Below are 15,995 nucleotides of genomic sequence, written 5' to 3' on the forward strand. Positions count from 1 at the left end.
GACAAAAGACTGATGTTCATACATTAACAAAATTGCAATTTGATTGTAACAGCTGGGATCCTTGAAATTACAACATTAACAATCCTTGAACCTTCTGAATTTTGTAGTCGGCAGGGGAGTACTCTGCATATCGCCAACTTGGACAATTTTACATTTTTATCAAGCCAATTAATCAATCCAATTAACCTACAAACCTGTACGTCTTTGGAGTGTGGGAGGAAACCGAAGATCTCGGAGAAAACCCACGCAGATCACAGGGAGAACGTACAAACTCCATTCAGAGAGCACCTGTAGTCGGGATCGAACCCGGGTCTCTGGCGCTGCATTTTGCAGTAAGGCAGCAACTCTACCGCTGTGCCACCATGTGCCACCGTGACCGACAGTTGATTTTTAAATTTAACAATACAAAATGAAAGAAAGAGTATGTAAAGCATTATGTAAATCACTATGCTTTGGATCTTAAGACCATTTACTCCATTTGTTCTGCTCAATACGTTTCCAGTCTCCTTATAAAAGCATTAACTAACCTTTTGCAAACATTTATTGTAATTAAATTGGCTGCCCAGTAGCAAAATGCATTCTTCCCGACCTTTATTGACTAGCATCAACATCAATTGTTAGTACTAATGTATTTTCCATCAGTTAAAGTTCTCAGATTTCATGTTCTCATGTAGATAGGTGGTAAAGAAAGCTTTTGGTGTGCTGGCCTTTATAAATCAGAGCATTGAGTATAGAAGTTGGGATGTAATGTTAAAATTGTACAAGGCATTGGTGAGGCCAATTCTGGAGTATGGTGTACAATTTTGGTTGCCTAATTATAGGAAGGATGTCAACAAAATAGAGAGAGTACAGAGGAGATTTACTAGAATGTTGCCTGGGTTTCAGCAACTAAGTTACAGAGAAAGGTTGAACAAGTTAGGGCTTTATTCTTTGGAGCGCAGAAGGTTAAGGGGGGGACTTGATAGAGGTTTTTAAAATGATGAGAGGGATAGACAGAGTTGACGTGGAAAAGCTTTTCCCACTGAGAGTAGGGAAGATTCAAACAAGGGGGCATGACATGAGAATTAAGGGACTGAAGTTTAGGGGTAACATGAGGGGGAACTTCTTTACTCAGAGAGTGGTAGCTGTGTGGAATGAGCTTCCAGTGAAGGTGGTGGAGGCAGGTTCGTTTTTATCATTTAAAAATAAATTGGATAGTTATATGGATGGGAAGGGAATGGAGGGTTATGGTCTGAGCGCAGGTATATGGGACTAGGGGAGATTATGTGTTCGGCACGGACTAGAAGGGTCGAGATGGCCTGTTTCCGCGCTGTAATTGTTATATGGTTATATGGTTATTATATCCCAGACCACAACAAGCTGAAGTGCAATGTGATCAGCTAAGATCACACCAAACACGTGACAAAGTCAGCACTTGTACATAGACAATATAAAAGACAAGCAAAATAGAAAATGCCACAATTAAAACAGAAATCAGCCAGAAAAGAGTGTGGTGGCCAGAGCCCCGAATAGACCTCCAAATTCATCAGAAAATTCAACACAAGCCACAAATAGTAACCTCAAGCCACTGGTGAGCTTACCCTAGACATGAAGTTGTTTTGCTGAAGTTTATATTCCATGATGAATTTTAATTCAAAATGTTGACTCCATGATAATGGATAGTTCCACTGGACTTTTATTCTTCTGGGAGATCCAAAAACAGGCTCAGCTTTTACATTCGAAGGTGGATCTGGCTGAACTGAACCAAAATAAAAGCAGAAAAATAATGACTGGTTAAACTGTCAGAAACGCTTACATCTACTGATAATGTAGGCTTGTATGCTGATGATTAGTAAAAGTTATGGAGACAGAAACTCATGCCCATTTAGAAAAGTCCTCCGACATCCATTAAATAAAGTGCTGGAGTAACCCAGGTCAGGCTGCATCTCTGGAGAGCATGGATAGGTGACCTTTCAGATTGAGACCCTTCTTCAGGATTAAACCCTAATGTTTATATTAAATATCCCATAACCTGCAAGGCCGAGGACCCAGATTTAGGAGATGGTGTTTGGCCTGAGACCTTTTCTAGCTGAGATAATGCTACGGGTTGATTGTTTCCTTCGATGCTATGAACAACTCCAAATCAGAGATCATGAGTGTGGGTTTTGTAAGAATACAAAATAATTATTCCATTCAAGAGAAAAGGAGGATTTTTGATCCACTAAGTCTATGACAGCTCACCCATTACCCCAACTAGTTTTCCCTGCAATCTATTTTCCTACGTTTCCATCGGTTCTACCACCCACAGAGGCACAGCATTAACAGCAGCCAATTAACATGCCAACATGCATGCCTTTGGCAGGAAAGAAAACTGGAGTAGCCAGAGGAAACAGACGTGGTCACAAGAGTACATGCACACTCCAAACCTGACCTTTGATGCTGTCTATGGGCACTGGAGTCATGAAGCAACAGCATTATTAGCTGTGTGCTAGCCCACAATTAACTAAATATGCCAAAATAAATTTCAACTTAAATCATTCAGTCTGGACTTAACAGAGACGGGACAAACTGTCTAACCAACCCAATTCCAAGATGGAGATGCCTGCTGCATAAAAGAGCTTTAGTACTTTTCTAGCATTCTAGTCATAGAAGACAGAAACAGGCCCTTCAGCCTAACTTGCCCATATCGACCAAGATGTCCCATCTACACGAGTTCCACTTAGAAACATAGAAACGTAGAAAATAGTTGCAGGAGTAGGCCATTCTGCCCTTCGAGCCTGCACAGCCATTCTATATGATCATGGCTGATCATCCAACTCAGTATCCTGTACCTGCTTTCTCGCCATACCCCCTGATCCCCTTAGGCACAAGGGCCACATCTACCTCCCTCTTAAATATAGCCAATGAACTGGCCTCAACTACATTCTGTGGCAGAGATTCACCACTCTCTGTGCAAAAATTTTTTTTTCTCATCTCAGTCCTAAAAATTTCCCCTTTATCCTTAAACTGTGACTCCTTGTTCTGGACTTCCCCAACATCGGGAACAATCTTCCTGCATCTAGCCTGTCCAATCCCTGAAGAATGTTGTAAGTTTCTATAAGATCCCCCCTCAATCTTCTAAATTCTAGCGAGTACAAGCCGAGTCTATCCAGTCTTTCTTCATATGAAAGTCCTGACATCCCAGGAATCAGTCTGGTGAACCTTCTCTGTACTCCCTCCATGGCAAGAATGTCCTTCCTAGGAGACAAAAACTGTACGCAGTACTCCATGTGTGGTCTCACCAAGACCCTGTACAACTGCAGTAGAACCTCCCTGCTCCTATACTAAAATCCTTTTGCTATGAATGCTAACATACCATTCGCTTTCTTCACTGTCTGCTGCACCTGCATGCCTACTTTCAATGACTGGTGTACCATGACACCCAGGTCTCGTTGCATCTCCCCTTTTTCTAATCGGCCACCATTCAGGTAATAGTCTACTTTCCTGTTTTTGCCACCAAAATGGATAACCTCACATGTATCCACATTATACTGCATCTGCCATGCATTTGCCCACTCACCCAGCCTATCCAAGTCATCTTGCAGCCTCCTAGCATCCTCCTCACAGCTAACACTGCCCCCCAGCTTCGTGTCATCCGCAGACTTGGAGATGTTGCATTCAATTCCCTCATCCAAATCATTAATATATATTGTAAATAGCTGGAGTCCCAGCACTGAGCCTTGCGGTACCCCACTAGTCACTGCCTGCCATTCTGAAAAGGACCCATTAACTCCTACTCTTTGCTTCCTGTCTGCCAACCAGTTCTCTATCCACATCAATACTGAACCCCCAATACCGTGTGCTTTAATTTGTATACTAATCTCTTGGACCTTGTCGAAAGCCTTCTGAAAGTCCAGATAACACATCCACTGATTCTCCCTTATCCACTCTACTAGTTACATCCTCGAAAAATTCTATAAGATTCGTCAGACATGATTTACCTTTCTTAAATCCATGCTGACTTTGTCCAATGATTTCACCACTTTCCAAATGTGCTGCTATCCCATCTTTAATAACTGACTCTAGCATTTTCCCCACTTCCGATGTTAGACTAACTGGTCTGTAATTCCCCGTTTTCTCTCTCCCTCCCTTCTTAAAAAGTGGGGTTACATTAGCTACCCTCCAATCCTCAGGAACGACTCCAGAATCTAAAGAGTCTTGAAAAATTATCACGATTGCATCCACTATTTCTGGGGCTACTTCCTTAAGTACTCTGGGATGCAGCCTATATGGCCCTGGGGATTTATCGGCCTTTAATCTATTCAATTTACCTAACACCACTTCCCGGCTAACCTGGATTTCACTCAGTTCCTCCATATCATTTGACCCCCGGTCCCCTGCTATTTCCGGCAGATTAATTAAGTCTTCCTTATTGAAGAAAGAACCAAAGTAGTTATTCAATTGGTCTGCCATATCCTTGTTCCCCATGATCAATTCACCTGTTTCTGACTGCAATGGACCTTTATTTGTTTTAACTAATCTTTTTCTCTTCACATATCTATAAAAACTTTTGAAGTTAGTTTTTATGTTCCCTGCCAGTTTTCTTTCATAATCTATTTTCCCTTTCCTAATTAAACCCTTTGTCCTCCTCTGCTGGACTGAATTTCTCCCAGTCCTCTGGTAGGCTGCTTTTTCTGGCTAATTTGTATGCTTTATCTTTTGTTTTGATACTATCCCTGATTTCCCTTGTTATCCACGGATGCACTACCTTCCCTGATTTATTCTTTTGCCAAACTGGGATGAACAAGAAACATAGAAAATAGATGCAGGAGTAGGTCTTCGAGTCAGCACCACCAATCAATGGCTGATCATCCAAAAATCAGTACCCCGTTGAATACCCAGTTGAGTATAGAAGTTGGGATGTCATGATGCAGTTGTATAGGATGTTGGTGACCCTTGTTTTCCCTCTCTCTCCATCCCTCCCCACCCTAGTTTTCCTACTAGCTTCACTGTCCTCCTGATTAATTTTATTGTTTGTACATCTCATTGTCATCTTCCCCTCAACCAACAATGAATCATTCTACATTTCCTTGATCATCATTTACTTTGATCTATCTTTACACACTCTTTATACCCTCCCTTACCTCTAGTTTCATTCTCCTTGACTCTCAGTCTAAAGGATCTCGACCCGAAACGACACCATTCCCTCTCTCCAGAGATGCTGCCTGTCTTGCTGAGTTATTCCGGCATTTTGTGTCCATCTCTGGTGTAAACCAGCATCTGCAGTTCCTTCCTGTGCAATAATATTATTCACCTGCTTTTCTTTTCTCAATAATTTGACTCAAAGTGTAGCTAACAAAGTTTCCATTTTATCACTGTTGTACTCATGTTAGCCGACTTTTATCATTGGAAGTTCAACTGTTTTTACTGTTTAAGTATGCATTTTAGCCAAACAAAATTACTTACCAATGTCTGGTGTTAAAATTTCTAACAGTGTGGTCCTGTGGCCAACTGGATTGACAGCCGTTATATTTATTACATATGGGATGGGTGAAAATAATTCAGGATTGTCTATTTGGCAAATATTACTAGGTACTTGTGTCGTGCAATTCCAAACGTTGCTCTCCGGATCCCTAAAAAACAAAAAAATATTTTTTAAACCCAAATAATACCTAAAATATTGCAAACTGCAAATTTTAATCAATAGTTAATGGCTGTGTCGCAAGCTAAACAGGGCCAGTGGATGAGATGGGAGGGTGTGGAAAAGAGGAAGTTCAGCTGGAAGGACATGTGGGAGATGGAGGCAAGCAGGATATGTTTCCTCATTCGGGCAACCTATGATGTCCTTCCTAGCCCAAAAAAATCTCAACCAATGGCTGGCCGAAGATCCATCATGCCCCCTGTGTTCAACACCAGCCACACTTAGGCACATCCTCATTGGATGTAAGGTAAGCCTCTCCCAAGGACGGTAAACCTGGAGACATAATCAAGTGCTCAAATGCCTGGCAGCGACTCTGGAAAGCAGGAGAACAGCCGACAATGCCCTGCCGCTCAGAACAACCAACCCAGTTAAGACAATTGCCTTTGTTCGGGAGGTGGAACAAAGGCACTGGAAAATTCCACCAAGGACCAGGTTTGGACAGCTGGAGGCAGCCCGGGATTGGCAGATGCTGGTGGATGTGGACCAACGGCTTACAGTTCCATCAGAGATAGCCATCACCAACTTGAGGCCTGATCTTGTGCTCTGGTCGAACTCTCAGTGCATGGTGTATCTTGTGGAGCTCACAGTCCCTTGGGAGGATGCTGTGCAGGAAGCCTTCGAAAGAAAGAAACTGCAATTTACAGAGCTTGCAGTGGATGCAGAACAGCGGGGCTGGAGAGCCAAGATCTGCCTGGTAGAAGTTGGGTGTCGAGGATTCGTGGCAACAGCAACCTTAATGCTGATGAAGGACCTGGGGATCAGCGGACAAGCCCTACACCAGGCCATCAAAGAAATATCACGGGTGGCAGAGCGGAGTAGCCAGTGGCTCAGGCTGAAGAGGAAAGACTCCATTTGGTCTCCCAATTAACCGACTAGACAGATGTAGAGGGGGGGTGGTTCTGGGACGCTGGAATGCACCGCTGAGCCTACTGGAGACGTCACGGGTTCAATCAGCGAAACGGCGAAAAAAAGTAGGTGCCCATTTGATAACCCCAATGACGGGTCTGCCTAGCCTTTCTCAACATCGGAGGAGCATAGGTGAGCGCAGAAGACTCCCATCACCACAGGGAGCAAGTTGACATTTGGCACTTTGGATTTTTAGCATCTTGTCCTGTATATCTGGAAACACTACATTTTGCAATATGATACATGATCTTTGATGGGCCCTTAAAATTCAAAAAATATCCATAACACCTGTTAAAGAATAAATGTTGCAATATACGAATTAAATGTTTAAAATATTGCAAAGAAACCGAGCTAGAAAGTTGATAGCAACAAAATGACATAGTCCTGTTCTTTAGATTTTGTGAGATTGAATCAATGGTACACTGAACTCCACATATTTTCAAATTATGGACAGGAAAGTTCAGACGGATATGGGCGAAACACAGGAAATTGGACCAGCTTAGATGGAGCATCCAGGTTGGGTCAGTTTCCGTGTTATATAACTTTAGTTTAGAAATACAGCATGGAAACAGGCCAAAGAATCCACGCCAACCAGCAATCCCCGCACATTAACGCTTTCCTACACCCTCTAGGGACAATTTACATTTATACCTAGCTGATTAACCTACACATCTGTATGTCTTTGGGGTGGGGGAGGAAACCGAAGATCTCGGAGAAAATCCACACGGTCACAGGGAGAACGTACAAACTCCGTACAGACAGCACCCGTAGTCAGGATCGAACCCGGGTCTCCGACGCTGCAAGGACTGCAAGGCAGAAACTCTACCAATGCACCACCGTGACCGCCCAGTCTACATATTTGGAAATACATTGCCCTCAATGTTCAAGAACCACTGAGCACACATACTTTCCAAACTACCCAACTTGTTGACAGCCAGCCAGCTAGTCAATGAGGAGCCACTGGCTAGCAGCAGTACATGTGAAAGCAATACCAAATTCCAATGCAGGGATACTGCTGGAAAAGAACTTGAGTTTAGACGAGCACATTCCTGACTTGTGTGCATCTGACACTTTGCTCCACCTCTGGATTCTCTACTGTGTCCAGGCAGTTTGCATAGGTTACTGCACTAAAGGGTCTAGACACTCTCACACCCGGCCCAGGCACCGTACTCCAGCCACAGCTGGCACAGCCCCAGCCCCATCCATTTAAATTGGAGAGAACAACCATCAAAGAATTAAAACAATTATCTTAATGTGCAAGCATTGAAAATGCCTTTGATCAGTACAGTGTGTGGGTGGTTCCTTGGTACTCACTTTCTGAGGCCTATTCGCCACATGCAACGTCTCATATAGCTGCTTCCCGAGAATTATATCTACCATAAATTCAAATCCACACATGCACTGACTACACCGCCCAACAGGACTTCCATCTGTATATATGTATGTAGCGCCGTAGAATTTGTGCACCTATTCCCCCCCCCCATCTCCCTTCTGTTTTGTTTTTCTGTTTCTTGTTTTTTGTGTAAAATTGTATGTATGCACTGAGTACGAGCAGCTTTCAGTTTCACTGTACATGTATAGTGACAATAAATGGCATATCTATCTATAAATATGCAGTGGTTATAGAGATATGTTGCAGTATTGGGGCTGGCTGGCACAGGCACAGACCGAGACCAATCCAACAATTCATATTATCTGATTAATTCTCCCTTATTTTTTTGTTATTAAAAAAATACCAATTCAAAATTAAATGATGGTGACCTTGGACTACTTGGGGAGCAAGAGCCCAAAAGAGTTTCCCTACATGAACTTGACTCAAAAATAGAAAATAAAATCAGTAAAGTAAAAAGTATGAAGTGAGTGACCCGGGGAAATATCTTAGTCTCATAATAAGTCATTTTAATTGCTGTCTTTTAGGATCTATTAACACAGCATCAATGGAACGTTTTCCAACTGGCAAATTAATCATTATGTCCTGACTCATATTCCTGCACTTACTTTGAAAAATATTTAATCTATGCCTCACTGAAAATTTTGGACCGACCTGCAGGAACATTGAAGTAAACAACATTCCGGGAATCACCACGAGGAAAGCTGGTGGAATAGGACACAATTACTACACACTACTACGCATTTAGATTAAAGCATAGGTAAGGCAGAGGATATAGTCCAAATGTGAGCAAAGGAGATTAGTATAATGGGCAAAAGTCTCAGAGTGGACACACTGGGCCAAAGGGCTGTTTCGGTGTTAAGTGACTCCAGGAACTGTAACATTTGAATAGAAGTGTAGCATTACAATCAGATATAATTCAGTGCAGATTTGCGAAGACATCTTACCTATAGGTTGCAATGTAACTGGTGGGAAAGAATTCCTTGTGACTCTTTTCCAAAGAGCAGTAAATTCTGTAAAAGTTTTGAGCCTCGCAGTGCACCAATGGCTTACTTGGAGGATCTGATAGTGAAAAAAAACACAATGCAGAGTTTTTCCAAAATCCAAAGTAAGGTAGTTACAGGAAACTTCCATTTAAGAAAGGAATACTTGATCAACTGAAGTGTAATAATTTGAAGTAAAATCCTAGAAATAATGAGAGGAAAAAGGCTAAGTGCTTCGACTCGGCATATAAATTATATTAAGGAGTGTCTTAAATACTAAAGAAAATGTAAAATTAAAAGCAGAAAATCGAAACAAAAAGAAACCACTTACCTATTGTTGATCTTGGCTCATCTTGCAGCTTATTCTGCTTGAAAAACAGAAGGCTAGCATAGATGGGCACATGTAATCACTTGCAGGGAAGAGCCAGTTCCTCAACATGCAGACTGAGTGCTACAAATAACAAACCATGTTCCTGCTTCCTGGAGGAACGCACATTGGACCCCAACTGCATTGAACCGGTTGTTGCTCTGGTGCTAATACTATATACACTGGCAATCGCAGGAATTATCCAGCATGTGGCCTACCTAGCCTTAGTGTCTACTTGGCAAATTTTAAAAAATGTTTGAAGGTTACCAACTTCCACTCCAGTTCTATGGATCCTGACACAACTGATCAGTCCAATATGGGAACCGTAGACTCTTCCAGATATGCGGCTCGGAACCTATAGTTGTGAAGTTGCACTCTCTTTCTGCTGTTTGTGAGTGCTCAATGTACAAATGCGTTTTTAAAGTACCATCCCAAATGCACCTACTTCACTTTAACCTGTTATGGACTAGGGATTCTCACAAGTGTGCACCTCTACTCCCCCAAGGAAGTTTTGAACACTTTCTTGAATGTCTTCCTCTGTCCACACGATAACCTTATCCCATGCCTGATGGAAACAACTTTGTCCAACCAGGGTTTTAATATTGGGGAAGTTGAGAGTGATGTTGGCTCACTTATCCTTCCTTCGCAATGATAGTACTTGACAAGTCTGCTGTAGATAGTCCTGATCTTAAAATTCATATCTGAAACCTGAAACCAGACTCCAGATGCAGAATGCACTATTTGGAGCTTTCCAGGCATTACCAGGCAGACTATGGAAAGGATTCGTTTGCTCAAAATCTCCCTGGAAAATGCAATATCCCAATTACTGCAGAAATTCTTCAATAAAAAAATCATTGTATTGCAAAAAGTAAATTCAATACTACCAGGCATTAATATTGCTTGTATGACTAAAAGTGCTTTATCTATAACGAGACTAAGTGGGACCCGTTGGGTCCCAGCATCACAAGGGATGGCTGGTCACCAATGCAATATTCCATCTCTCCACCAAATCCAATATTGCTCGCCAGTGGGGGTGCTGTCTCTTGTGCTAGTATGGGTGTTGCGGGCCGAAGGTACTGGTTTCCAGAGGGCTAGTATAGACATTGTGGGCCGAATGGATTCTTGGGCTGGCATCCAACTGTTGCAACGATTTTAAAAGCCAAGCCAAGGCAAACAATTGGGCTGCAGCCACCCGACAACCAAAGTTCATTTTGTGAACACAAACTTTTCAAAAAGGCCAGGCAAACAATTGGGCTGCAGCCACCTTACAACCAAAATTCATTTTGTGAACACAAACTTTAAAAAAAGGCCAGGCAAACAATTGGGCTGCAGCCACTTTACAGCTGCATTGAGGGGACTCACCATGAAGTAGATGTGCGTTCAGTGTTATTCGCAGCTCAGAGAGCCTTGACCCTCTCGCTTCCTGGGTCTGGCAGAGACTGAGTGAGACACTATACTTCCGGGTTTTATAGTCCCTCCCCCTGCCGCCAGCGGGGGCAGCAGAGAGAATGGGGAATTTAAAAAAAACATTAATATCTCTCTGATCTTTCATCGATGGGAAAAATCCTCTGGTCCCGGAAGGCAGAGGCGTGCTCTGAGCGAGGTGCCCAAAAATGACGGTCGTTGGTGGCTGCGTTCTCTCGGAAACCACAGCACAGTGGGCCAAAAGCGGTCAAGATCAGACTTTTAGTAATATAGTCCCCTCAATAGATTCTGCATTCATTCATTTACGGATTGGAACATGCATTGTAAATGTGCATTCCAGGTTTATGACAGACAGTTATCAAATTATAAACTTTACTTACATCCAAGTTTTAATTGAGTTGAATGCAACATTTCCCCAGCTTCGCCGTGACAACTGTAGTTTCCTTCCACAGGCAAGCTTGCCATTAACAGAAGGAGGTTTCCATTTTGTACTTTGGTACTGTTTGTTTGGACCACTAGGCTCCCATTAACGTTCCACTGAACAATCCTGTTAAAGTCACATAAAGAAATAATTTACAGCATGCATCAAATGTCAAGAGAGAAACAGCATTTCAAAACATTTATCCCATGGCAACTTTGACCTATAGGCAACAATAATGAACAATTTTAGTTCTTCCAGAAAGTTTATTAAACTTTTGAAAAATCTTTTGCAGCTTTGCTAGAAAGTTATTTTAGTTTAGTTTAAAGATACAACGTGGAAATAAGCCCTTTGGCCCACCGAGCCCAGGCCAACCAGTGATCCCTGTATAATACATAATAGGGACAATTTACAATTACACCAAGCTAATTAGCCTACAAACCTGCACATCTGGTGTGTGGGAGGAATCCGGAGCTCCTGTTGAAAACCAATGCAGGTCACGGATATAATGCACAAACTCCATACAGACAAGCACTCGAAGCTAGGATTGAACCCGGGTCTCTGGCACTTTATGCAGCAACTCTTGCGCTGCACCACCGTGCCGCCCTTTTGAATAGGCAAGAGAAAAGAGGGGCACGGTGCCACATGAAGTAGCCCTCGCTCCAAAAATAACCCGAGTAAAAACATTTCACAAAAAACATTTCACAAAAGAATTGTATTTCTACATTTTATCACAACTGCAAAATATCATGGCTGGCTAAGATATTTCACAAATCTAATATGGAACATATTTGCAAACAGTCTTGATAAAGAAATTTGGCCAGATTACTTAAAAGACGACTTAAAGGAAGATGGTCCAACAATCAAAACCGAGGTAGATAAAGTTGTGGGTTCAAGGTAGGAACTCCAATTTTGGAATGCAGAAGAGATGCAATTAGAACTGATGATATTCAGGAACCTAGAATTTAAAATGAGGGTATAGACAGTGTATAGACCTATACGACAGATCAGCCACAAAACTGGAATTGGGAACTTGGTGAACAGGAAATTAAAGTTCTTTGTGTAAAGCTTCCAGCAAAGACTGCTTTTCTTTCATTTTGCTCTGCAACCAGTTTGGGTTAACATATGCCATTGAATTGCTTTGCCAGCATTTTCCAAAGGCCTGGCTCACTTCAATACACCATCCCATGGAGATTAAGTCTCACAAGCCCAAGAAAGTCAATGCTGTTGGTAAACAATATTCCTAAACCACATTGTTGAGTAATAAATAAGCAAGAAAAGGAGAACTAATAATGAAGCTTTATTCTTGAATTCCTGTCAGCACTTAACATGATCTCCTATTCTATTTTGGGGAAGACATATCCAAAGAGTTTTTTCACTGCCAACACATTACTGCATTCCCCTTTTATTATCACCATCTTTTGAAATAGACTGACACAGCACAAATGTCAAGAGAAACAGATTAGCATTAGTATGTGGCTCAAACATTGACCACACATCCACTCTTAAAAACAATATTCACAGGCCTTTTAATCTTAATTATCTCCTACTACAATTCATTGAAAAGTCACTTCTTTTCAAGTATTTTCATTTTTCTTAGTCCTTATTTAAATGTATTCAACCTATCTATGACAAAGTAGTTGGCCCCAACTAAAATACAATGACTTCACCTGAACCTAAGAGGCAAATTTGATACTCATTCTTATCCGCAACTTATCCTCAGTTCTGGGTTCAAGATTACAGGAAGGGTGTGGAGGCTATGGATAGGGTACAGAGGAAGTTTACCAGAATGCTGCTTGGATTAGCGGGTATTAGCTACGAGGAAAAGTTGGACGGTCTTGGATTGCTCTCTATGGAATGCCGGAGGTTGCGGGGAGACCAGATAGAAGCATATAAAATGATGGGAGACAAGATAGAACCTTTCTCCTAGCATGGGAATATCATATACCAAACGACATAGTTATAAAGTGGGGTGGTAAATCTGTTTAGTTTATTGTCAAATGTACTGAGGTACAGTGAAAAGCTTTTGTTGCGTGCTATCCAGTCAGTGGAAAGACAATACATGATTACAATCGAGCCATTTACAGTGTATAGTTACAAAAGGGAATAACGTTTAGTGCAAAGTAAAGTCCGATCAAAGATGGAGATGTATAGGACAATTTTTGTTTACATTTTTTTTATAAAAGAGGGTGGCGAGTGCCTGGAATGCACTGCTGGAGGCAGATACGATAGTGGCATTTAAGAGACTTTTGGGTAGGCATATGGATATGCAGGAACCCGAGAGATGTGGATTATATGTAGGCAGATAAGGTTTGGCCTTGGCATCAGGTTCAGCACAGACATTGCAGGCCAAAGAGCTTATTCTTGGCCGGTACTGTTCTATGCTACTCTCCATATTGGCTGATGCAGATGACTACATCCAATCCTTCAGTACTAATCCTCTGGGAAACTACATTCATCCTCTTTCCTATTTATAAAGGTTCCATTCCTATCTATACCAATATAGCCAGACAAACCATGTTTATCTTACTGCAAAATGAATACAGCGTTCATCTGCCCATTGAACCTCTGACAGGTTTGCATCCAGACATGTGCGCACACACACACACACACACACACGTGAACACGCGCACACAATGACTACGGTACCGTCAGGTTGTCCAACCAATGTCCTAATTTGGAGAACTTTAGGGTAACACTGACTACATTCCCTTTGCCCTACACCATTATTTAGTTCCCCGCAATAGATTTCATCCCACTATCTAGCCACCTTTAGTAAGAACTGGACATCATTGCATCTTGTGGAACATCAAGCTGAACTTCAGGCCTCTTATCCCCTTCCTTGCAAGGGTATGTCTTTCTCCTCTAAATCACTACAACATTGCAACTCTAATCCAACCCCAATGCTCCCAAACATCACCAACTTATTTTGCCATCAATAAACCACATTACTACCAAACCTGTGGGAAGGAACGGCAGATGCTGCTTTACACCAAAGATATACACAATTGCTGGAGTAACTCAGCGGGTCAGGCAGAATTTCTGGAGAAAAGGAATAGGTAACGTTTCGGGTCAAAATCCTTCTACAGACTGAGCTGAGCCTGATGAAGGGTTTCAGTCTCAAATGTCACCTATTCTTTTTTTCCAGAGATGCTGCCTGACCCACAATCTGCATTTTGTTTCTATCTTAACACAAAATCTAGTCCTTGATGAGCTACAGCAAATCTGTCGCCTTTCAAATAAAAACTTAGACTCCTTAGTAAACTCATCCCACCATTCCTCACATCTCCCTCCAGCGTTGTATACCCTCCAGCCACAATGTCTCTATTCCCCTTGTCCCACTAGTGCATCCCTGCCCATTTATCCCACCAGTGTTGTTTCAAGACTTATTCCCCAAATGGTTACACTTTTAAAAACACTTAATTCCCATCACTTTGACCGATCACATTAACATCCCTTCGACTTCACCTTTTATTTGATCATAGAAACATAGAAAATAGCTGCACGAGTAGGCCATTCGGACCTTCGAGCCAGCACTGCCATTCAATATGATCATGGTTGATCATCCAGAATCTGCCCCGTTCCTGCTTTTTCCTCATATCCCTTGATTCCAAGAGCTATATCTAACTCTCTTGAACACATCCAGTGTATCAGTATCGAAATTTTGCATGTCAGCTATGAAATGTGTTTGTAACTGATAGAGTTGCTGCCTCACAGCACCAGACTCCAGGGTTCAAACCCGTCCTTGGCTGCTGTCTGCGTGGAGTTTGCACATTCTCCATTTTGACAGTGTGGGTTTCCTCCAGATGCTCCGGTTTCCTCCCATAATCCAGAGAGCTTATTGCAAAAGTGGAATAACGTTGATAACAGTGGATGATCATTGGTTGGCCTGGACTTGGTGTGACAAAAGGGCCTGTTTCCATGCTGTATTTCTAAAACATACAGGCACGCTATGAACAAAGGATGTGGTGTTTAGATTTGCCGATCTTAGCCAAAAGATTAAATAATACAATATTTGTCTAGATATACAGTCAACTGAGAAAACATTGCAAAATGCCAAAAAACACAAAACTTGAATCAAAGGAAGAAATTTAAAAATAAAGTCACTTTTTACACAGATCCATGGTTTACCAGTATTTATGAGTACCTGCCATTTGCAGCATTGCACATCAAGGTAATATCTGTTCCTATTCTTCCATACAATATGTCTAGGAGAACAAAGATAAACAATTACTCCAGAGACTTATTTCTCCACCTTGCAACCTGTAGGACTGGTTCTTGCACGTTACTCATGCTGACATTATGCAAACATAGGTTAAGGGCACTTGACAACATAGCAATCTAAGTAGTCCATTTAAATATGCACCCTCCACTCACAATCGTGAAACAAAATGTAACGCATTTCCATTGTAACACTTATTTCGAACACTACCAGAGTTAATCAATGTATTACATTGAACAAGGTGGCACATCAGATTAGAAAACAGTCCAGAGTAAAAACCTGTCCTAACACAGGACCTAATTACTAGCAAAAAAAATCTACATTGCAACATCCATTAACTGAAAATATGGCACAGATCATATTCTAATGAGCACATAATTTACAATGTTTGCTGTCAAAACTCCCTTCAGATGAACCCACATTTTAAACGGTCATTCAAATCGGCTAAAGCTTATACTAAATGCTAATATTTATTAGAAAAGACCAGTATATACTTAATTATGTTTATATGCACATATTAGCAGAAGCTTCTCAAAAATTATTTTTAAAACAACAAACATAACAAGTCAGCGAGAATTCTTAACCCAACCCCTTATGAATCATGTGTAGGAAAGAACTGCAGATG

The 15,995-nt window shown here is 41.6% G+C and overlaps 1 protein-coding gene across 2 annotated transcripts in view; it reads right to left on the bottom strand.

The window, feature by feature from the left end:
* Window positions 1-15,995, bottom strand: part of il11ra (interleukin 11 receptor, alpha) — a 76,238-nt gene that overhangs the window by 24,570 nt on the left and 35,673 nt on the right. For both annotated transcript variants that reach the window (XM_055632067.1, XM_055632076.1), the window contains exons 4-8: window positions 15,296-15,356; window positions 11,111-11,277; window positions 8,903-9,017; window positions 5,425-5,591; window positions 1,581-1,738 (exon numbers count right to left, since the gene is read on the bottom strand). In XM_055632067.1, the coding sequence (XP_055488042.1) occupies window positions 1,581-1,738; window positions 5,425-5,591; window positions 8,903-9,017; window positions 11,111-11,277; window positions 15,296-15,356 (668 nt within the window). The remainder of the gene's footprint in view (window positions 1-1,580; window positions 1,739-5,424; window positions 5,592-8,902; window positions 9,018-11,110; window positions 11,278-15,295; window positions 15,357-15,995) is intronic.

This window comes from Leucoraja erinacea, chromosome 1, assembly GCF_028641065.1.
Source record: "Leucoraja erinacea ecotype New England chromosome 1, Leri_hhj_1, whole genome shotgun sequence".
NCBI classification, from domain to species: domain Eukaryota; kingdom Metazoa; phylum Chordata; class Chondrichthyes; order Rajiformes; family Rajidae; genus Leucoraja; species Leucoraja erinaceus.